Here is an 18,722-nt window from a genome sequence, read left to right on the forward strand (position 1 = left end):
GGAATATACCTATATAGTAGGTTAGGAGGCACATGGTTGGAGGGGCAAGTAGGTTGGTGATTTGGTCTATGTTTTGCTAACATCATCTTTGACTGAAAATGGCTATTCTGCTGCAGCTAAAATATAGAATTGACATTGGATTTAAAGATGACTGCCTGTTAAATTGTATACGCACAAACGGAAGAACATACACAGCACAACTTAGAAGAGAAAAAAAAGCTATACTTAGACTGCAAAGTCAGGTCTCCCTTTGCCGGAGATACACATCTCACGTCGGTCCACCCTTTGTGTCGTTCACGCCTGGTGCTGCCATGGGACGTCTCTGCAGAGACGATAGACGTACTGAGGGCTCCGCCTGACTCCAATTCAAATCTCGCTCCTGTTTCGGTTCCGCTCTACGGTATGAGCCAGACCGCCCGGGCTGTGCGTCGCCAGACTTACTTTCCAAAATGGCGAGCGGGTTTGTCGTTTGATTTGGAGCACCATAGTACTGTTTCTCACGTTCGCGCCAAGGGGATCGGTCTCGAATGGTCGCAAGCTGCGCTATTGACAGCGCGGGCAGCGCACATTCGACCGAGGGTGGGGCGTATGTGCCAGCGATGGACAGAAAGCTGTTTGTATCTCTCAAATGCGATCCCTGGCTTGATCCGCCCACAAGGGGTTTGCCTTGCGTTAGGGCAACAGCCGAATGACTATATCGTCGGGAATCTGGGCTTCTCTGTATCGTGTTTCCCACTGGCGGTGGAGGAAGTTGGGCTTGGAATGCAATCCCTACAGGCAATGAGTGATGACGGGCAACCCTTTGCTCGTCTGCTTGAGCCTGCCGTGGCCAGTATGAAGATTCACCACAGTCTGTTGGGCTGGAAGCTGTCGATCCTACTGTTTCCTGGCCTGGGTGCATATACGTGGGCGTGTATCTCAGTACGCTACTGTTTGGCGAAACTTGAGGTTTAAGGAGACTTCTCCCAGTGAACGATGGTGCGATGGGTGACAGTCCTAAGTGTGCTGGTGTCGATGGCGAAACTGGCACAGTATCTTCGATAAAGTCGTCTAAAGCCTCGTCAAGAAGCTTCCGTGCATTTATATCTGGATTTCTCGGCAGAATATGCCTAGATATCTTACGTGGCATCCGCTCCAATTTTCCGTCGTGCGTGTTTGTGATGCTGACTGGAATGGTCACAACCACATCAGAAAGTCTCTGGAATTCCTCGTTAGGGTATGCTCGTAGGTTGACGAGGAGCCATCGAGAAAACCCCCTTGGTGTAAGTGCAGGTATAGATGGTCGTGACCTGGCGTCCTTTTGAGTGAGGTGATACTGGCAACCGAGACTGTGATAATGAGCAACAGCTGTCAGTATCCTTGCATGCTAGCTCAATCTCCACATATCCCTGGCCTATCGACTCTCATTCGCGACGACTGTTGGCTCAATCTTCTTTCATGTACGGACTTTGTTCAAAACTTGACATGAAATATAACGTACTCGTCGTAAAGATCAGCAATTCTATCATGGACAAAGCTCGTCGTGATACTTGCGTCGAAGATTTCTAGAAGTCCTATGAGAACTGAACACAAGTGGCGTAGCGGTCTGGCTCGTTGCTTAAAATATCTCTACTCACTTGTGAAGGGAAAGATTTCTACTGGAAGGCGGTGCTGGCCATAGAAGAGGCATAGCTTTTCTGGTGTAATGACGATACTCTGCTGTGGTTCATATTCGAGTACCTATATCAATGACTGTTAGCCAAGGTACCTATCTGGATATTTATTTAGGGGGTTCATTCAAAGCTTGTCGTGTTGCCTTACAATATGATCTGCAATACTTTTCAGTAGTTCATCTGCCCGTTTCGTAGGGCTTCCTGTCGCGTCAAAGAGAACACCCCACCTCTCATCACTCAAACTTGGTTCCAAAGAGGCAGCTGTCTCAGCCGGCCCTTGCTCGTTGTTAAAGCCACTCCATGGCCAGCGGCCAAACTTGTCATATGTTTTGAGGGGAGTGTCCGCCGCACTAGGTCTACTGGCCAGAGGCAATAGAGGAGAGACTGCAGTGAATGCGTTGACTCCATACGCTGTTTGCGGTAGAGGAGGTTTGAGCACGTTCGCGACTATCAATAGGTCAGAAAGGAACTCTGTTTTGGGTAGTTAATAGAGCATCGAGCACTTGCTTTCCTGCCTCATAATCTCTCTTAGTTTTTCTGCTGAGACAACTAGCATATCGGACCGATCTGGTGAACCTGCATCAGATTCCCCAGCAAGCATTTTGGGTGGGCGAGGTGGGGGCGAGTTGGGCGCCGTCGATGAAGGTGTTGTTGTTTTGGCTGATTTTTCGTCAACTTCAGCACTGATGATTTCCTCGACGTAGGAGATTCCATGCCTTGAGCAGACAACCGAAGTCCCTTCTCCTGTGTGGGCTGCCATTATACTGGCCCCAGTCGAGCTCATTTGTTTGGAAGATTGGGGATTAGGGACGAAGGACTAGACGGAGGAGGAAGTTTGAATATTGATGTTAGGCAGGCAGGAAAGAGGCATGGATTTGACATTCACTTTTATGGATTTTCCATGCCCGGCTGAAGCGGTTCAGTACAATGATGGTCATGATGAGTCTTTTCGTAGGTAGACAACGGCAGAGGGGTGGTAGATCCCATAACCTCATTCGTGTGTTTTGCGCCCGAAATGCAAGCGTCCGGTAATGTGTAGTACAGGCACCCTTGCCGGCGCCCGAAGAGCAGTTCAGGTCTGGGCATCGGTGTGTATGCAGCTATGATTGGCACCTAGATCGACGGATTCGGTGACCGCAGCTGAGCTGTCAGGTGGGGATGGTGTTGACAACTGTAATATTGATTGGCCATTGGCAAAACCACATGCAACCGCTTTGCAGTACCATTGGAAGTTATACAAAACAAAAAGGCTTTACAGTCCTACTGCCTGATAACACCGCATGAGACCCAAGGCCAAAATCAATGGTTCGCATCAAAGATACCAACAGGTTATTTTAGGCATCCATTTAGTTCTAGAACTACATACAGATTCGTTCTTTCCCAAAACAATTTAAGTCTTCTCGGCATTCTACCTCTCGTTCGCCAATCACCTTATTATTCCTCACCAGATTTGGGTTCCGTCAACTTCACAATCAACCTAAATCTACATATTGAGATCTTTCTGACAGATTCGTACACACTCAGACCAAAACCTTTACGGCCAGCGTTACTCTCACTCTTCTCTGAGCAACACTTCTATTGCAGGTCAACATGACGAAGAAAAGCTACTCGTCTGCGACGAGTGCCGCATCCACGACTAGTACCCAGCAGCCACCGCCAGGCCGCAAGAATTAGTGAGTTGACATTTCGTTCAGCCTATCACTTCCACTTACCCGTGCCTCTATCGTACGAAAGATAGAGTCTCTAGCTATCGCAAGCATCTTTATACTCACGCAGAAATGTTAACCAAGACCCAAAAATGGCACAGGGTATTCTGCACAAATGGCTCCCACTGGGCACCCCGAGGAGACTTTTCCAAGTCTCAGCTTCAAAAGTGGCATGGAAGCTTTGGCGACACCAAGATTTCGTGCTCCAAGCACACAAACCTCGCCGCCGCCGAGCTGCGCTGCACCGGTCCATGCGGTCGTGTCCTTGCCGTCACTTGCTTCTCGAAGAACCAGCGCTCTGCCGGTGGAAGCCAGGTGAGGGCAATATTACAGCTTTCCAGTGATAAGCTCGATCAGAACATGATACTAATCTCTTTCTTATCACAGGAGTGTCTTGACTGCGTTGCCTGGGGACTCAGTCAAGAGCCCGGTCACACTGTCCTCGCCACCGTAGACGTCCAACAGACCCAGGAAGAGGCCTGCCGAGACCTTGTCTCTCGAGAGGCCCCTAAAAACAGGGCGCTTCAGATCGACGATGGCAACCAGAAAGCGTTGACTTTTGAGAACATGAGCTCCACTGCCTCAATGACCAGCGAGACAAGCTTTTCTACTGCTACTTCGTCCCGTGTTTCCTCCAACAGCCAGGGACCCTGGGCCCGCCCCGTAAGTTGACCTGTGTTGATAACCAAACCAAAAGAGTCTCTGATTGGTGAGATCTAACAGCATCGCAGGCTCAACGCAAGACGGACTGGATGGTCCCTACTTACCTTCAGGAGGTCCGAGATGGTCGCGGCCCGGCCCGGCCTCCACCTCTGATCCCCGAGGAGGCCTATGACAGTGACGGTTCTGTTGACTATTGCTGAGCGTGGGGTTGAGTCCAACTCTTTTGCCGGCTTAGAGCCTCTATAGCGTTTTCATCTCTGCTGTTTTCTTCTTTTTCCCCTTTTTCCCCCTCTCGTTGATTTCCTCGTTGGGTTTTGCAATTGATCCGTAGCAAAATGATCAGATAAGACGTCAAGAATTGAAATTTCTCAGATGAGCTCATAACCGAAAAGGGTTGCCTTTGAGAAACTGACAGGGACAAGCATATTGAAATTGCTTTCCCCTGACTATCCAATAACCCTCTACCTCATTATATGCACAGCAACCATCGATAATAAATCAAACCAACGATCGTACATAAATAGACAAGAAAGGCATATCAACTAGGCTCATACGGTCTTGGGTATCATCAAAGCCATGACAGAAAAGAAGAGAGCACAAAGAGTATCAAACAATGCCTGCAAAAAAGAAAAAAGAAACACCATATTCATTCCTTCAGTTCTTCAGTTCTTCCCCGTACCGTCTGACTCCCATTGGGGAACTCAGCGACGACCCGCGGCTGAGCCGAAACGACGAGGTCATAGAAGACCCGCGGGTGATGCGGATCGGGGAGGAGTTGATTGTCATGGTCGTCATGGCCGTGCTCGTCATACTAGAGTCGTCGGTGGTGCGAAAGCTGCTGTTACGGCTCCTGCGCTCGCGCCACCGGCTTTTGACCGTTTCAAACTCGGCCTTCCAGTTGTCTATGCTTTCTGTGAGCTCGGGGTCTTGGTCCTCACTGCTCCGCTCCGGAATTTGAAGCTCGATTGCCTTGAGCTGAAGACGGAGGTGGGTGAGCTCCGACTCGTTCTCTCGAACATCTTCCTCGCTATGCGTTGGCGAAGTCGGGTCACGTTAGCGAGGCTGAGCCTTAGGTTATCGTATGAGTGGCTGAGGAAAGTCTTACAGTTCATCCACATGTCGTTGTAGCTCGACCATTCTGTCAGCATCCCGTTCCTGCCCCTCAACAAACGTTTCATAAATATGCTGTAGTAGCAGAGGTCTTGTCAGTAAGGCGCTCAGCCAGGTCGAGCTATGAGGTTCGGTAGTGGGAGAACCATGTTCTAAGAAAAGCTTACATCTAACTCTTGTCGACGGTCGTACAAGGACTTTGCCATGGCTTCCAGCTGCCCACAAAGCTTTTCAGCCTCGGCCACGACGAGTCCTGATACATCATCAGCCTCCCGATGAGCTGGAGCTAGCGCTGGCATCGGAGTACGCGGCTTCGGCGTGGCCATAGAGTCCGAAACTGAATTTACTGCGTCCTTGAGACTCTGAAGTTGATCGTATGCGTCGAGCTTGGGGCTCGAAACTTTGCTCGGCGTTCGGGATGGTGTATGACTTTCGACGTATTCCTCCAAGCCAGAAGCGGCCTTGGCAAATCGCGATATTTCGGCACGGTTAAGGACGCTAGCCTCGGTGCCATCATCGCTTTGCCCGACCTTGCCGTGCACGTCATCACCCATCTCGGAATCAGTGAATGCCTCATGCATCGGTTTCCAAGAAGTCATCGAGGGATAAAGGCCCAGGGTGTGCTTCAAAGGCCTCCGGGGCCAGCTAGGTGGACACTTTTTGCCGACTATCTGGTGAATAGCGAGAATGTTTTCGTGAATTGCCTGCAGGTCGGTGACGTCAAGGTTGTCGCCAGCACCGGTGATGAGGTAGTGCAGTACACGCCATGTTGAATCTGCAACGACGCCCTTGTAGCCTGGCGCAACCTTGGAAACATCTAGAAGGTCCGAGGCCGCCCTGATGGTTGAAAGGTCAAAGGTAGGGCTGACATCGTCCGGACCTTCCTGGTCCAAAGGCCCCGGTGCGTCGAGCTCCGATGGGTACTCAATTCCATGCTCGTCGTCCAGGGAGCTCAGATTGTGGCTAGCGATGCTGCTAACGCTCGCCGGCCTGAAGTTTGGACTGAGGATGCCAAAGTGAGTTTCGGTGGCGCCCGGCGAGAGCAAAGGGGGGGAAAAGTAGCGTCGCGGAGGCGACTTTTGTGGTTTGATTCCCAGAAAATTCATCGAGGACGCCGACGGGCTGTGAGCGCGTTTGAGTATGTAATTACTGTTTCCATGATCCCTTGGCGATGGAGACGGCGAAGGCGAGTGGTCTACCTCGAGAAGATCGGACGAGGTTCGCGGCGAGAATGAAACGGTTCGCTTTGTCCCAACAGTCGCACTCCGCCGCCGTTGAAAGGCTTCAGAAGAATGATGTCTCGGGACGGAATGCCTAAGACCCGCTTTAACGTCATGGCGGGGAGCTTTCCTTTCAGAAGGGCTTGGTGTTGGTGTAACGTCGCTGCGGAAGTTCAGCTTTAAACTGTCGCAATCGCGTGACCTCAACCATGAGTTTCCCGACATGCTGCTGCCCTCCTCCTCCAAAGTACCGATAGATAAGTAACAAAAACTGCTGCTAATAAGCGGAGAGCCATGTGATGAGATGTTTTGCCGCAGGACTGGTCAAATATGTTCTGGGGGCAGTTGCGGTGAGGACAGTGCAGGGGTACGGAACCCCGAGGGGAGCTTAGCCTGTGGAGCACAGGAGTGTTTCGGTGCCACTCTCCTGTTTGCAAGACCCGGAGCCTAATAAGAATGGTTCATGCAATAGAATGAATAGAACAGAACCATTCTCCACACAAATCTACGTGGTAGGTATATGAGGTATGTATGGTCTACCCTTATGGGCCGCGATACCGACCTTTTGCCAGATGGAAGTAGCGTTGCAGGTTGGGTTGACCAGAGCCCAAAGAAGGAGATGCAGGTGAGTTGTCGAACCAGAAAATGGCTTATGGTGATTACTGTGCCTACTGTACCGGTACTTCATGAACAGAAATCCCACCGTCAAAGATCTGCGGCAATGAGTTTACTCCGCACGAGTACAGTACTGCATACGTGTCTTGCCGTGCCATTGCTAGTCCAAGCCTCAGCGTTGAAGCAAAGCGAATCGGAGTTTTCTCTTTTTCCAGTTCATTTCATTAAGCGCGTGACTCGGTACTGTGTTCTTCTCTCAATTACAAAACCTACTTCAGCTCCAGGAGCAACAGGAGCTAAGAACAGCCCGGTTTGGCACATGCTTTTTTAGCGACAAGATGAGACAGGGGAGGTCAATCGATAAGCGAGCATAAAGAACACTGGCTGCGGTACCAGGTTGGCAATGCCCGGGTGTGACAAGGTAAACGTGCTTGGTTTCCTACGTAAGGATAGGTGTTCCTAAGTAAATAGGTAGTAGTCTGGTACAACTCGACGTTGGCGGTCTGTTGGATGTACGGACAGACAGAGTGATTCGGCCGGGTGGAACGAAAGCCTGCAGAGCGCACCTATGATATTCGGTACGGGAGCTAAGGTGGGTTAAATAAAAGAATCGTAGGTAGCCCTATCTGCGCATTAAAACACCACCCACGTAAGATGCATGTCTGCTGCGGGTGGCGTGCCAGAAGAACATTCTATTGTGCCAATGATGTTCCCCTCCTACAGTATGTGTTTCTCAATTCCGCAAGCTCCGAGTAGCTACTTCTTTGCAGCCGAGCTGTGCCGACAGTGGTCGAGGGGTAGCTAGCTGTATGTAGCAACAAACTCGCCTGTTGGATTTCTCATTGATCAGGTAAAAAGAAACAATACAAAAAAAAAAAAAAACGATCCCTCTCGTTTATTTTTTTTATTTTTATTGAAGTCGAGATCATCCCAATTCAAATTGTATTAGGTGCCTTTGCTATTTCTGGCCACCGGGGTTTAAAAACAAATCAAGAGGCATAACAAGAAGAAAGCGGTAAACTGGGGTCAAGCTCGTCGTCTCCCACTCGCCCGAGCTGCCGTTGCGTCATTAGCTCGTGCACACGCCGTGTCTCCGCGAATTTGCAAGCATCAAATCCATTTCCTCACGGAGTACCTAGCCTCGGCCTCGGCACATCCCATCCCACCTGCTACTATTCTGGCCATCGACCTCAGCCGCCGCTAACCAGCAAATTGAGTCACAAGGTGCTGAAGCACGATTCCTGGTCCTTTTTGGAGTCTTAAAAAAAAAAAACCCCGACGCCCGCCCATCAACTGTAATTCATTGTCATCGTCACCGACCAGGTTATCTAATTTTGCTGGCGTACCCTACATAATCAACCGTCTCGCCCGGGCCGGGAATAGTCACAACTGGGCGCCTGCCCTGGACAAGCGATTCGCCTGCGCCCAAGATGTCGTGGAAGAAGTCGGAGAGGTTGATGGACACCATCAGGCATTATGCCAAGTTCCCTGCGACCGGCGTGAGCTTGCGCCAGATGGTTCAGTTCGGCGAGAAGCCGTCTGTAGGCAAGTACCAGAGCCCTGGCCGTCAATTGACATGTTTTCATTTCTGTTATATTTTGATATATATATTTTTGGAACTCGTGTGCTAATCTGGCTGTCTCGTGACCTATAGGCACACTGTTCCGGGCCTCACAGTTCCTTGCAGAGGAGCTCCCAATACGTCTGGCGCATCGCGTGCACGAGTTAGATACCTTACCAGATGGCCTGAACGAGATGCCCTCAGTAAAGAAGGTGCTGGACTGGTATGCGCAGTCGTTCGAGGTGCGTATAGATCAATTCTGGGCCTTTTACATGGCAAAACACATGTTTTCCCCAGCCGATGCAACCATGACTAACATCATCGACATCCTACTTTGCAGGAAATCACACAACTGCCAAGGCCAGAACTCGACAAATCTGTAAAAGAAAGATTATTGAAGCCTGGAAGGAGTAGGACCCAACAGCTACTGTCCGAAGCGACACCAAACCCTAGCATAGCAGAAGGCCAGTATGCCTCACAGGCGGTGACATCACAGAACGGCAACGGTTGGACCAAGAAGCAGCATGCTGCCAGGAGATACTTTGCCATGGTGGACGATTATGGTGACTGGCCACCAGAGCTGCAATTGTACAACCAAAGGTTTTCCCAGACTCTTAACAAGATCAAGAGGCGGCACGACGGTGTTGTGACAACCATGGCGCAGGGTATCCTCGAATATAAGCGGCAGAGACAGCGAATGCAGATCGACAACAACATGCAATCATTCCTCGACCGATTCTACATGTCTCGTATCGGCATCCGCATGCTCATTGGCCAACACATTGCCCTTACGGACCAGTCACACTATCGCGACCCAACTTACGTCGGCATCATATGCACAAAGACCAACGTTCGCGACCTGGCGCAGGAGGCTATTGAAAACGCCCGTTTCGTCTGCGAGGACCACTACGGCTTGTTCGAGGCACCCAAGATCCAGCTCGTCTGCAACCCGAATATCAACTTCATGTACGTGCCGGGCCACCTGTCGCACATGCTGTTCGAGACCCTTAAGAATTCCCTGCGTGCCGTTGTCGAGACGCACGGCCAGGACAAGCAGGAGTTCCCCGTTACCAAGGTCATTGTCGCAGAGGGCAAGGAGGACATTACGATCAAGATCACCGACGAAGGTGGTGGCATCCCGAGGAGTGCCATACCGCTCGTCTGGACGTATATGTACACGACTGTCGATAGCACGCCTAATCTGGACCCTGACTTCGACAAGAGCGACTTCAAGGCACCGATGGCTGGGTTTGGATATGGTCTGCCGATCTCAAGGCTATACGCGAGGTACTTTGGTGGTGACCTGAAGCTTATCTCTATGGAAGGGTGAGTTATCCCGTGGTGTCTTTTCGTGATCCTCTGGGAACGATGAAACTAATTTCCGCAACCTCGCAATAGATACGGCACCGATGTCTACTTGCACCTCAACAGGCTGTCGAGTTCCTCTGAGCCTTTGCAATAGGAACTCGCAGTCATGAGGGATCGACCATCCCAAGGATTGACGCTGGGGCTGAAATATAAAGTGCAAAAACGACTGAAGAACATGGAAGTCGTGGAACGCAAGCAGGTCGGTGACGTTGAAAGTCTGGTCAACCGCACCTCGAGAGGATCCCACATTGGATCATACGCCGGGAAAGAAAGTGAATTGTAGGCTGGTTGGTTTGTGTAGAGATATGTTAAGTGTGATGTCGGGTTTCACCGTTGGCTTGCAGGGGTAAGGCAGCACCAGGGGTAAGACGCCACTGGTTGTGAGAAGCGATAGCGGTGAACTCTCACCAGTTTCTCATTTTCTTTTTGTTTTGTTTTTACCTTATTTTTTTTAACCCCACTATGGGTTTCCTTGTCTTTTTCTTCTTTTTTTCATCGTCCATCCATTCATTTTTACTACAATGGGGTTTGTCAACAGCATGGGATACGGCGCTTGGAAGGCGTTTTCAAACCAATGAACAAAAAAAAAGGGTTTGGGTTTTTAGGTGGACATCTATCCAACTATTTTGAGGCTATAGCCGAGTGCTACTTTCAAGGGTCGACCCCACACATGAGGCAGGTCTAGTATCTACTTAGCTTTGCTGTCAGCAGAAAGGTATATATATTCAATAGGTACATAATTTTGTCAGCCAATAACGTATGTGGTATCAATGCCCGTGTCATACACCTACTCCGTAGTGCCTGTTTACCTACATAAGGCTGATAAGGTACGCATGGTTGGCTGTATTATGTAAAGCAGACTAGCCTGCAATTTCTGCTCACGCGACGAATGGAATACTGCTGTAATTATAGAGTTCGGGGGATTCATCGTGAGTGGCACACTATTTGTCATTCTGACTATTTTGTGATAAAGAGTATACGTCAGAATTAAGAATTTCGACGAGGATTGTATAAACATTTATGGAAAAGAAACAAAAAACACAGACAACGCCTTGATAATGCAAAAGACTTCCCCATGTGCGCGCTCATAAAAAGACAAATCCCATAAAAGAGATGCAAGGCAGTAAGTAGTACAAAGCCTTGAACAACAGGGACAACCAGAAAAAAAAGCAACAAAAGAAGGCGAAAGAGAAAGTCTAGAAAAGAGAAACCCTGCTCATCAAGTCTTGTAAAGCAGGTCAAGGAAGCCATTGGCCAACTCAACGACGACGCTCTTGTTGGGCAAGCTGCCGGCGACACCGTACAGGGCGGCCGAGTCTCCGACGGCCGCACCCTTGGCGCCCTTGCCCTCGGCGATCCTAGCACGCTCCTTCTCGCGCTCGCCCTCGACGCAGGCCTCGAGATCGGTGGCCAGGCGCTCCCAGACCTTGGCGGTGGGGAGGGTGAATGCCACGTGCATTGCTGGTGGGTTCTGCAGGGAGTTGAGGTGCCATCCCTTCTCGCCCATGGCATCGGCAATGTCGTAGATGTTGAGGTTGCGCGCCCGGAAGGCAACGACCGAGGACAAGGGCTTGCCGATGATCTCGAGCTCGGCGGCCAGGCTGGGTGACGCGTTGATGTGGTCGACAAGCTTCTTGGCGGCGCCGACGATCTCGACGCAGGCGGCCAGGTATCCGGCCTCACCCACGGCCATCATGCTGGCCCAGCAGCCTGCAATAAGGGCACCGGGACGAGAGCCAGCAATCCCAGGGGAGGCATAGACACCACCGCTCCAGTCGGGACACACAAAGTACTGGTACTTGCGAAGCTCAGCGGTGCGGTAAAGCACAGTGCTGTTGCCCTTGGGGGCAAAGCCGTACTTGTGAGTGTCCACGCTGATGGAGGTGACACCCTTCAACCGGAAGTCGAAAGGCCGGGTCTCGAAGCCCGCACGTTCAAGGAAAGGGACCAAGAATGAACCGAGACAGCAGTCGACATGGAGAGGGATCTTGTAACGGACAGCGAGCTTGGAAAGCCCAGAGATGTCGTCAATGATGCCGTGAGGAAAGTTGGGAGCCGAGCCAACAAGCATAATGGTGTTGGCATTGATCAGTCGGCGCACCCGAGATACATCGACTTGATAGTCGGGAGCGGGGCAGGCAACAAAGTTGACCTTGATCTTGTAGTATTCGGCTGCCTTCCGGAAAGCGGTATGGCTTGTCTCGGGGAGAATTCTGCGCAGATAAAAACGGAATGTCAGGGTCACTTTCTCGCCTTTAGCCAACCCAACCTGTGGGGTAAAACTTACATCTCCGGCTCAGTGACACCCCTTTCATTGTAGGCCTTTTGGCGGGCACTCAGCACCGCCATCAGGATACTCTCAGTACCTCCAGAAGTCGAGACACCCGCAGCGCCAACCGGGGCATTGAAGAGCGACAGGACCATGGCCACCACCTCGGCCTCCATCTTCCGCACGCCGGGGAAGACATCGGGGTGGATGGGGTTGGCGACAGTGAATTTGCCGTACGCATCGGTCTGGAGACTTATGAGCTCGTCCTCGCCGTGATAGACAGCACCCGATACATAACCATCCTCCCAGCGTGTGTGGTCCATGTTGGCGAGCGACTCAAGCTCAGCTCGGACTGCCTCGTTGGTCCAGCCCTGCTTGGGAATCTGCAAGTAGCGCGGAGCCTCCGGCGGCGGCAGCGTCTTCTTGCTGAGCTTGGACAGAGCCGTATCGACCTCCGACCGCACCTTGTTGCGCACGCCGGGGGCGCGCAGCAGCCATCCGTAGGCCGTGACCCGCATCGCAGCGTACAGCTCGGCAAGCCATCCTAGGAGTCCGCGACCCCGGAGTTTCCAGAAGGCGCGCCGCGTCCATCGTAGCACAAAGAGTGTGAAGACTATGTTTCGGAGCCTGGCAAGATAAAAATCTCAGGGTCAGTTATCTTCATATGGATGCTGCGACTTATGCGCCCTAAGCCGAAGTCCCGAGGCTAACATAGATCAAGGGTGCAAGGGCTTGAGACTCACAGGTCAATGCTGAGAAGCTGTACGACGCTGGTTGGTCTGTTCCTCTTGACACTGATGAGGCCATCTCTCAGGCTCTGCGGTATCCTAGAAGTTCCCGGCATCGCGATAGTGAGAAATATATGGTGGAAGTGTGTCTTGGTGTCTGCTTAAGCAGCTTGCGCCGATTGTGGTGGGTCCTCGATTGACGCTGGTAGAAGTAAAGTAGAAGGGAGAAAGTTGTGGCTTGTTGACTGTATGCTTAGCTTCGTGTTTGCAAGGCCTCTGATCAGATCTTTGAACTAATGTGAACGTGCTCTTCAATGAATGCACTGGAGCAAAGATGCGGCAAGATCAGACCTTTTTATCATTTCGTTGTTCGTGATGGCAAAAGAGCCGCTGTCGAAGGGTACCTTGATTGAACTCTCCTTTACGCGCGTAACGCGTATTTGGGGTTGCACAATACGTCTTACGCCTTCAAGTCCAAATCCCAATCCCGTGGGGCAACGCAGTTCTAGTTCTACGTATGATGCAAGGCGGGGGTGTCCTTTTTCATTTTTAGATAACGACATAATAGAATCTTCTCCTTTTCTTCGTATTGCCGTATCAATTGTCCGCGGGATCCAGGGCATTATTTACATAGTCCTGGCGAACCGGGAAATTATGTGAACAGAGTGACGTGAGTTACATTTTGGCTGGGATAAAAAAATCCATCGCAGTTATCCGCCCCTATGCTATGCTTGGTTGGAGCTATCAGCTATGTTTGACTGGAGCCTAAAAAAGAACACCCTTGAGAATCACCACACGGATAATTGCGCAATAGATGCCACCAAAACGTCGACACTATATAGACATAGGTAGTGGGTACCTACCTACTTTACTTAACAGCTATGTGTGACAAAGCAACTTGATCCCTTCAATAAATTGAGACAGGACAAAAATAGATGACAAGAGTGGGATTTGAACCCACGCCTCTTTCGAGACCAGAATGCTCCACATTTATGGTGCGGAAGTTATTGAGTACGAACTGTACCGCTTAAACTTGAGTCTGGCGCCTTAGACCGCTCGGCCATCTTGCCGTTGGAGACCGAGGATTTTGGTGGGATTATACTCGGCAGCTTCCGGACCCTGCAGCAGCCCGCAGAAAGCCACGGATAATTAGGTACAGCTTTCCGATTGATATAAGGTCTATAATCGCTCGGCCGTGGACCCAGGCTCAGAAGTAATTAGTAGGATCGCGAGAGAACAGGCAATCGTGCAAATTAGGTAGTTAACAACCAGCCGAAATTGTCGCATGGACGTCGTCTCAACTTGAGCTCCTAAAGTGCAGCGACAACTCTGTTAAATGTAAATAAATATTTAGTTCTACACCGTGACATTGTCGTGTCGCGTTCTATTTCCCACTCATCAGGATAAATCGTGGTAAAAATTCCCCAAACCCCGTTAAAAACACGCAGATGAAATAGAATTTAGGTGCAGGAAATCCCGGCAAAGCCCCGTTATAACCCCATTTGGCCAGTGAAGCTCCCGTCGTTGCATGGTACACAAAACAGCATCATAGACGTGGCGATGTATTTGTTGTGTTGGCGTTCAGTACTCCCCGAGAAAGGTGAGGTAAATTAATGAGACGTAAAAAATGACGGGCTGATAGAAAACTAGATGGATGATAAAGTATGAAAAAGCTATAAGGAGTTAAAAGATAATAAATTGGGCTGCAGTATCCAAGGACGGGGATGAAATGTACTGAATGTCCGCACAATTGCCGTCCTCAGCACTCTTAGGCGCCTTGTCATGATTTGGTGCCGCGCCACTGCTTTTCGTATTTCGCTGCCTCGGCCTCGCATGCTGGGTACCCAACCTTGGAGCAGGCGGGAAACCTGACAACCATATCGCCAGCTTGGTAGGATTCCCCAGAGTCTCCCGTATTGTAAGAGTTGATATACCTTTGCGGTACGATTGCCAGCTTTGACAAGATGGTGGGGTGCCATTGAACGATATGTTCCTATACCAAGATGTAACCACGCATTAGTATATTGGTTTCTCCATATTGTTGGTCCTTTGAGCGCTGGTAGGTAAAGGACTTACAAGAGCATGCTCCTCAGCTTTTTGGAAATTGTAGCTTCGGTAGATGGGATCAAACCATGTCTCGAGGAAGAACTTGGCCCACTCTCCGTTGCGTACAATGAAGCTACCCACGGAAAGACCTGCCTTGTCCTGGGTGAGAACAAGATCGACGTCCTCGCCCTTCAGGTGCGTGAATGTCTTGATGATGCTGTCGGGTGGCACGACCGGGTGATCCTTAATCATCACATCTCCTATGGCCTTTGCCTCCATTAACGACTGCTCCACCGTCGGCTCCATGTTGACGATAATGGTATCATGGTCTAGGAACCAGAAGTAGGTCGCATCCGGGAACTTGGTAAGGGCGTGCCTCATTGCAACCACCTTGGACCATGATGTAGGTGCGCCCTTGAGGTCATACTCAAAGACGTCGGGGAACCACGTCTCGTAACCTATATTGACCATCCATACCAGTCAGCTGGCAATCCATGTGGCAAGGCCTCATTTCTTGGGACAAGAACAGGCCGACATGTCCTTGGTAAAGACAGCAGACGAGAATTTTCAAACATACCATGCTTCTTGGCGTACGTTAACCGATTCTCCTTAAGATTTTGCAGGTAGGAATTGCTGTGGAGGCCAGAATCCATGACCGTGACAAGCACCGCAGGCGGGTTGCCCGTGGGATCATGCGTAGTTATCGGGTGCTGTGCGCCACTGCGCTTGATGCTCCTACTCGCTGTGCTGGCGCGAGATATCGAGAAGAAGAGGTAGAAGCATGCAAAGGTAACGACGGCGATTATCAGTCCCCCTCTTAACCTGATCCGCCGAAGTATGGGCGGTATGTAGCCAGAGGAGGCTGATGGCGGCCTGGCCGGCTTATACCGCGCGGCATTTGAATCCTTGCGGGCTGGGTATGGCAGATGCATGGTGACGGATGCTTTCACTTCCCGGGGCGCTGCGGCCGTCTCGATCCAAGATGATCGCTCAAGGTCGAGCGGCCAGGGCCAAGCCCGTCAGTTATTGCAGACGTGTAGTCAGGGTCGAGGCTGGTTTGCGAAACAGGTGTTCGCTTTCCTTGTCGCAGCGGGCGCCTTGCGCGTTCGTGGCTGATCGAGGGTTGGCGCAACTAACAGACGAGGTGATAAATCTGGCACGTCTAGCTGCTCTGGGGTTTAATGCCGGCTTGCACCGCCTACGTGCTTTCTGGTAGGGGTCGATTTAGTGTTGCAGTTTCGTCGTTCCCGTGCGCGAGTTGAGGGCGAAGAAGTGGGATTCGAGAGAAGAAAAAAAAGAAGAAAAAATACCCATGCGCTGGAAGGAAAGTGCAATCTGGAGCCTCCTATATTAGAGCTTGCGACACAATCGAGATTGGCGTGGGAAACGGGGCAAATATCGAGGTACTAGGTACCCTTGCGGCCAGATGGCCTAACCATGAGAGCTTTTGACTCGAAATCAACAGTAATTCGGGTAAAGCAGTTGGTTAGGTTCGATGTCTCCTATCCAGAAATCGCATTCCTGTATTTATTTTCCTTCTCCGTACGTATTATTTCGCGGATCTTATCAAATGCCAAAGGAAGCATTGTTACATCCGACTACCCATTGGACCCTTTGGCCTTGATCACCCCTTTCCAAATCTTAAGTCAATACTGGTAGAGCCAATGACGGATATCGATCAGATCGGATGTGGGTCTCCTTCCCCTGACACCTGCCACTGCCCACCAAGCGCACTCTGGGCGCACTCTGGGCGCACTCGTGAGGCATTAGTGTCGATTCAAAGGATTCTAAAGTTCGCTAGTCCAGCCTAACCTTGCATCACCAGTTTTGAGCCATTATGCCACATAGATATTTAGGTACTCATCTCCCTACGTGATTGTATCGACCATCCCGGAATCACCACGTCTTCCCCAAGCGGATCAAACATAGTTCCTGAAGAGTAGCAAAAATGGTTGCGCATAGTCTCCGAAGAGACTATGGCTTCAAAGAGCGTCGACAGACTTGTCCCGTCCCACGACGAGTGCCGAAGCAAGACGCTTCAGCACTCAGGGGTCATGACAAGATTCAATCTTTGCACGCAGACTAGTTGACACAACATGGAGATCAGGTTGAGGCAACTTAAGAGTGTGCAAGTAGGTTCATATCGGAGAACGAGGCCGGTGTCATCGCTCATATGCATGCGGGATTATTGAAAATTGGCTAATTCCTCATAGCATATCTAATCCCTCGAGGCAATGGAGTCACATGTTGTCAAGTATCGTGACCCGCATCGTCTTGATAATCATCGTCATCGTCGTCTTCATCGCCATGGATATCGGCGACCTTCTCACTGACCTTTTCAAGAACTCTGGAGCTCAACACGCTGATAACCTTCCAAGTTGCCTATTGATGTGTCAGACGCATGGCCACAAAGATGATTGGGAAAAAAGAACGTACCACTAGGAATGTAAAAAGTCCAACCATAACGAGGGCAAGGTTGACACTTTCCATCCGATCGCGACCTCGCCGGTTTCCTGCGTTACCGAGCATGCCACCATTGCGAAAGTGCCACCATTGCCAAGGGCTCATCGCAAGCACCGTCTTGACAGCCCCCAAAAGCCCAAGCGACATGATACCTTTGACGAAGTGCAACGACCAAGTGTAGCTCTCCTGGTCTGGAAGGTTTCCGCGAAAGTCATCAAAATCATCTACCACTTCCCCCACCGCATCCATAAAAGTTCCCCAAGGGTCGACCCAAAGGTTGATGATGGGGTCGGCGACAAACCCCATTATGAAGACCGTTATGAATGCGACCAATAAAGTGAGTACCGCACGCGCGAGGCGACTAGACAGCCATGCCGACCACTGCAGCCGGTCCATGCGGTATTGAAACTTGCACGTTGGGCAGCTCCAGAAGTTCCGATCATTCAGCGGCGCAGCCTGACGCCATGCTTGCAGACAACCCTCATGAACGTAACGTTGAGATCCTTTGCACTTGCACGGGCTAATCAACCGTCCAAGTTCCGGGTCATCCGACACGTATTTCACGCGGGGCCGAGCGCCAAATACCGCTGCCGTTGCACTGGTATCCATCTCGAACGTAGGGTTGACGGTATCGAGGCAGATTCGGCATGTCCGCTGTCGGTAGTAACGGTCCCGTCGTTGCTGCTGTTGGGTGCCTGGGTGAGAGCCCGTGTTGGGCGACTCGGGTGTCGGCTCGGATGATCCCACGTTCGCCGGCTTGGGGGCATTTTGAGATGGACGGTGCCGAGTGCCATTTCCGCCAGACTGATCAACAGACTCGGAGGCCGATGTGGTAGAACCAGATGTTTCGCCCCAAGACCAGTCTTGCTGGGGATTAAACTGACGTTGGGAATCCATGGGAGGTGGTAAGGTGGTGCATTAGGTACACAAGCTGCGTAAGCTTGGGGTCCTAAATAAATATAAATATGATCGAATGTGGACAAAGCCAAGTGTTCACATTGCGGAACCCATTGGAAAGCTACCGAACACAGCTGGCCACATCCTGCGAGGCCGCTTGTATCGGAGACTGATTATTCTGTGGCTATGATGTAGTGAACAGAGATGTAGGTCTTCATTGCAACTTACTTTGCAAGGTAGAAACCTTCATTGATTAATAGAAGAGAGGAACTTTCAACCGAGGAAGAATTTTGAAAGAAATCACGCAGATTCCCCCAGTGCAACTTTGTGGTATCGACTTGCACACTGTGTAAAGCTTCAGCTTGAGCCACCCAAAGCCACCTCACTTGGAGTGGTCCGTGTCCAGCAGAAGGCGGGGGCCCCA

At 50.8% G+C, this 18,722-nt stretch overlaps 7 protein-coding genes and 1 non-coding gene across 8 annotated transcripts; 2 read left to right on the forward strand and 6 right to left on the reverse strand.

Annotated features, from left to right (window-relative positions):
- Positions 1-223: 223 nt before the first annotated feature.
- Positions 224-2,703, reverse strand: MGG_07158 (uncharacterized protein). Its single transcript, XM_003715308.1, has 5 exons — positions 2,160-2,703; positions 1,801-2,099; positions 1,617-1,719; positions 1,481-1,544; positions 224-1,328 (listed from the first exon to the last, which is right to left on the reverse strand). The coding sequence occupies exons 1-5, from the start codon at positions 2,434-2,436 to the stop codon at positions 269-271; spliced, it is 1,803 nt and encodes a 600-aa protein (XP_003715356.1). The 5' UTR covers positions 2,437-2,703; the 3' UTR covers positions 224-268.
- A 727-nt stretch (positions 2,704-3,430) lies between these two features.
- MGG_07159 (uncharacterized protein) lies at positions 3,431-4,221 on the forward strand (the record flags this gene model as incomplete). The annotated part of the gene is made up of 3 exons (XM_003715309.1): positions 3,431-3,673; positions 3,746-4,021; positions 4,090-4,221. The coding sequence occupies 3 exons, from the start codon at positions 3,431-3,433 to the stop codon at positions 4,219-4,221; spliced, it is 651 nt and encodes a 216-aa protein (XP_003715357.1).
- Positions 4,222-4,348: 127 nt separating this feature from the next.
- Positions 4,349-6,655, reverse strand: MGG_07160 (uncharacterized protein). Its single transcript, XM_003715310.1, has 3 exons — positions 5,299-6,655; positions 5,127-5,206; positions 4,349-5,048 (listed from the first exon to the last, which is right to left on the reverse strand). Exons 1-3 carry the CDS (start codon positions 6,574-6,576, stop codon positions 4,676-4,678), a joined length of 1,731 nt encoding a protein of 576 aa, XP_003715358.1. The 5' UTR covers positions 6,577-6,655; the 3' UTR covers positions 4,349-4,675.
- Positions 6,656-7,837: 1,182 nt separating this feature from the next.
- MGG_07161 (kinase isozyme 4) lies at positions 7,838-10,648 on the forward strand. Its single transcript, XM_003715311.1, has 4 exons — positions 7,838-8,511; positions 8,621-8,769; positions 8,868-9,853; positions 9,926-10,648. Exons 1-4 carry the CDS (start codon positions 8,397-8,399, stop codon positions 9,987-9,989), a joined length of 1,314 nt encoding a protein of 437 aa, XP_003715359.1. The 5' UTR covers positions 7,838-8,396; the 3' UTR covers positions 9,990-10,648.
- A 136-nt stretch (positions 10,649-10,784) lies between these two features.
- MGG_07162 (sphingosine-1-phosphate lyase) lies at positions 10,785-13,266 on the reverse strand. Its single transcript, XM_003715312.1, has 3 exons — positions 12,908-13,266; positions 12,183-12,791; positions 10,785-12,108 (listed from the first exon to the last, which is right to left on the reverse strand). The coding sequence occupies exons 1-3, from the start codon at positions 13,006-13,008 to the stop codon at positions 11,115-11,117; spliced, it is 1,704 nt and encodes a 567-aa protein (XP_003715360.1). The 5' UTR covers positions 13,009-13,266; the 3' UTR covers positions 10,785-11,114.
- A 562-nt stretch (positions 13,267-13,828) lies between these two features.
- Positions 13,829-13,962, reverse strand: MGG_20032. The gene has a single exon. It is a non-coding gene; the product is annotated as a tRNA-Leu (tRNA).
- A 176-nt stretch (positions 13,963-14,138) lies between these two features.
- MGG_15865 (uncharacterized protein) lies at positions 14,139-16,534 on the reverse strand. The gene is made up of 3 exons (XM_003715313.1): positions 15,516-16,534; positions 14,969-15,396; positions 14,139-14,885 (listed from the first exon to the last, which is right to left on the reverse strand). The coding sequence occupies exons 1-3, from the start codon at positions 15,868-15,870 to the stop codon at positions 14,673-14,675; spliced, it is 996 nt and encodes a 331-aa protein (XP_003715361.1). The 5' UTR covers positions 15,871-16,534; the 3' UTR covers positions 14,139-14,672.
- On the reverse strand, positions 16,460-18,613 carry MGG_15866 (uncharacterized protein). Its single transcript, XM_003715314.1, has 2 exons — positions 17,375-18,613; positions 16,460-17,320 (listed from the first exon to the last, which is right to left on the reverse strand). Exons 1-2 carry the CDS (start codon positions 18,296-18,298, stop codon positions 17,189-17,191), a joined length of 1,056 nt encoding a protein of 351 aa, XP_003715362.1. The 5' UTR covers positions 18,299-18,613; the 3' UTR covers positions 16,460-17,188.
- Positions 18,614-18,722: the final 109 nt, after the last annotated feature.

The sequence above is a fragment of the Pyricularia oryzae genome, chromosome 2, assembly GCF_000002495.2.
Source record: "Pyricularia oryzae 70-15 chromosome 2, whole genome shotgun sequence".
Taxonomy (NCBI): Eukaryota; Fungi; Ascomycota; class Sordariomycetes; order Magnaporthales; family Pyriculariaceae; genus Pyricularia; species Pyricularia oryzae.

What these genes read in the sequence shown, in the direction of transcription:
- MGG_07158 (XM_003715308.1), bottom strand. Translation starts at nt 2,436, where the DNA reads ATGAGCTCGACTGGGGCCAGTATAATGGCAGCCCACACAGGAGAAGGG. An exon ending in AGAGATTATGAGGCAGGAAA is followed by an intron (nt 2,100 to 2,159) that starts GCAAGTGCTCGA and finishes ACCTATTGATAG; the next exon opens with TCGCGAACGTGCTCAAACCT. An exon ending in AAAGTATTGCAGATCATATT is followed by an intron (nt 1,720 to 1,800) that starts GTAAGGCAACAC and finishes TCATTGATATAG; the next exon opens with GTACTCGAATATGAACCACA.
- MGG_07160 (XM_003715310.1), bottom strand. Translation starts at nt 6,576, where the DNA reads ATGTCGGGAAACTCATGGTTGAGGTCACGCGATTGCGACAGTTTAAAG. An exon ending in ACCGTCGACAAGAGTTAGAT is followed by an intron (nt 5,207 to 5,298) that starts GTAAGCTTTTCT and finishes CTGCTACTACAG; the next exon opens with CATATTTATGAAACGTTTGT. An exon ending in CAACGACATGTGGATGAACT is followed by an intron (nt 5,049 to 5,126) that starts GTAAGACTTTCC and finishes GCCAACGCATAG; the next exon opens with CGAGGAAGATGTTCGAGAGA.
- MGG_07161 (XM_003715311.1), top strand. Translation starts at nt 8,397, where the DNA reads ATGTCGTGGAAGAAGTCGGAGAGGTTGATGGACACCATCAGGCATTAT. An exon ending in CGGCGAGAAGCCGTCTGTAG is followed by an intron (nt 8,512 to 8,620) that starts GCAAGTACCAGA and finishes CGTGACCTATAG; the next exon opens with GCACACTGTTCCGGGCCTCA. An exon ending in GGTATGCGCAGTCGTTCGAG is followed by an intron (nt 8,770 to 8,867) that starts GTGCGTATAGAT and finishes CCTACTTTGCAG; the next exon opens with GAAATCACACAACTGCCAAG.
- MGG_07162 (XM_003715312.1), bottom strand. Translation starts at nt 13,008, where the DNA reads ATGCCGGGAACTTCTAGGATACCGCAGAGCCTGAGAGATGGCCTCATC. An exon ending in CAGCTTCTCAGCATTGACCT is followed by an intron (nt 12,792 to 12,907) that starts GTGAGTCTCAAG and finishes TTATCTTGCCAG; the next exon opens with GCTCCGAAACATAGTCTTCA. An exon ending in GGTGTCACTGAGCCGGAGAT is followed by an intron (nt 12,109 to 12,182) that starts GTAAGTTTTACC and finishes TTATCTGCGCAG; the next exon opens with AATTCTCCCCGAGACAAGCC.
- MGG_15865 (XM_003715313.1), bottom strand. Translation starts at nt 15,870, where the DNA reads ATGCATCTGCCATACCCAGCCCGCAAGGATTCAAATGCCGCGCGGTAT. An exon ending in AACGTACGCCAAGAAGCATG is followed by an intron (nt 15,397 to 15,515) that starts GTATGTTTGAAA and finishes TGGTCAATATAG; the next exon opens with GTTACGAGACGTGGTTCCCC. An exon ending in AAGCTGAGGAGCATGCTCTT is followed by an intron (nt 14,886 to 14,968) that starts GTAAGTCCTTTA and finishes ATCTTGGTATAG; the next exon opens with GAACATATCGTTCAATGGCA.
- MGG_15866 (XM_003715314.1), bottom strand. Translation starts at nt 18,298, where the DNA reads ATGGATTCCCAACGTCAGTTTAATCCCCAGCAAGACTGGTCTTGGGGC. An exon ending in GACTTTTTACATTCCTAGTG is followed by an intron (nt 17,321 to 17,374) that starts GTACGTTCTTTT and finishes ACACATCAATAG; the next exon opens with GCAACTTGGAAGGTTATCAG.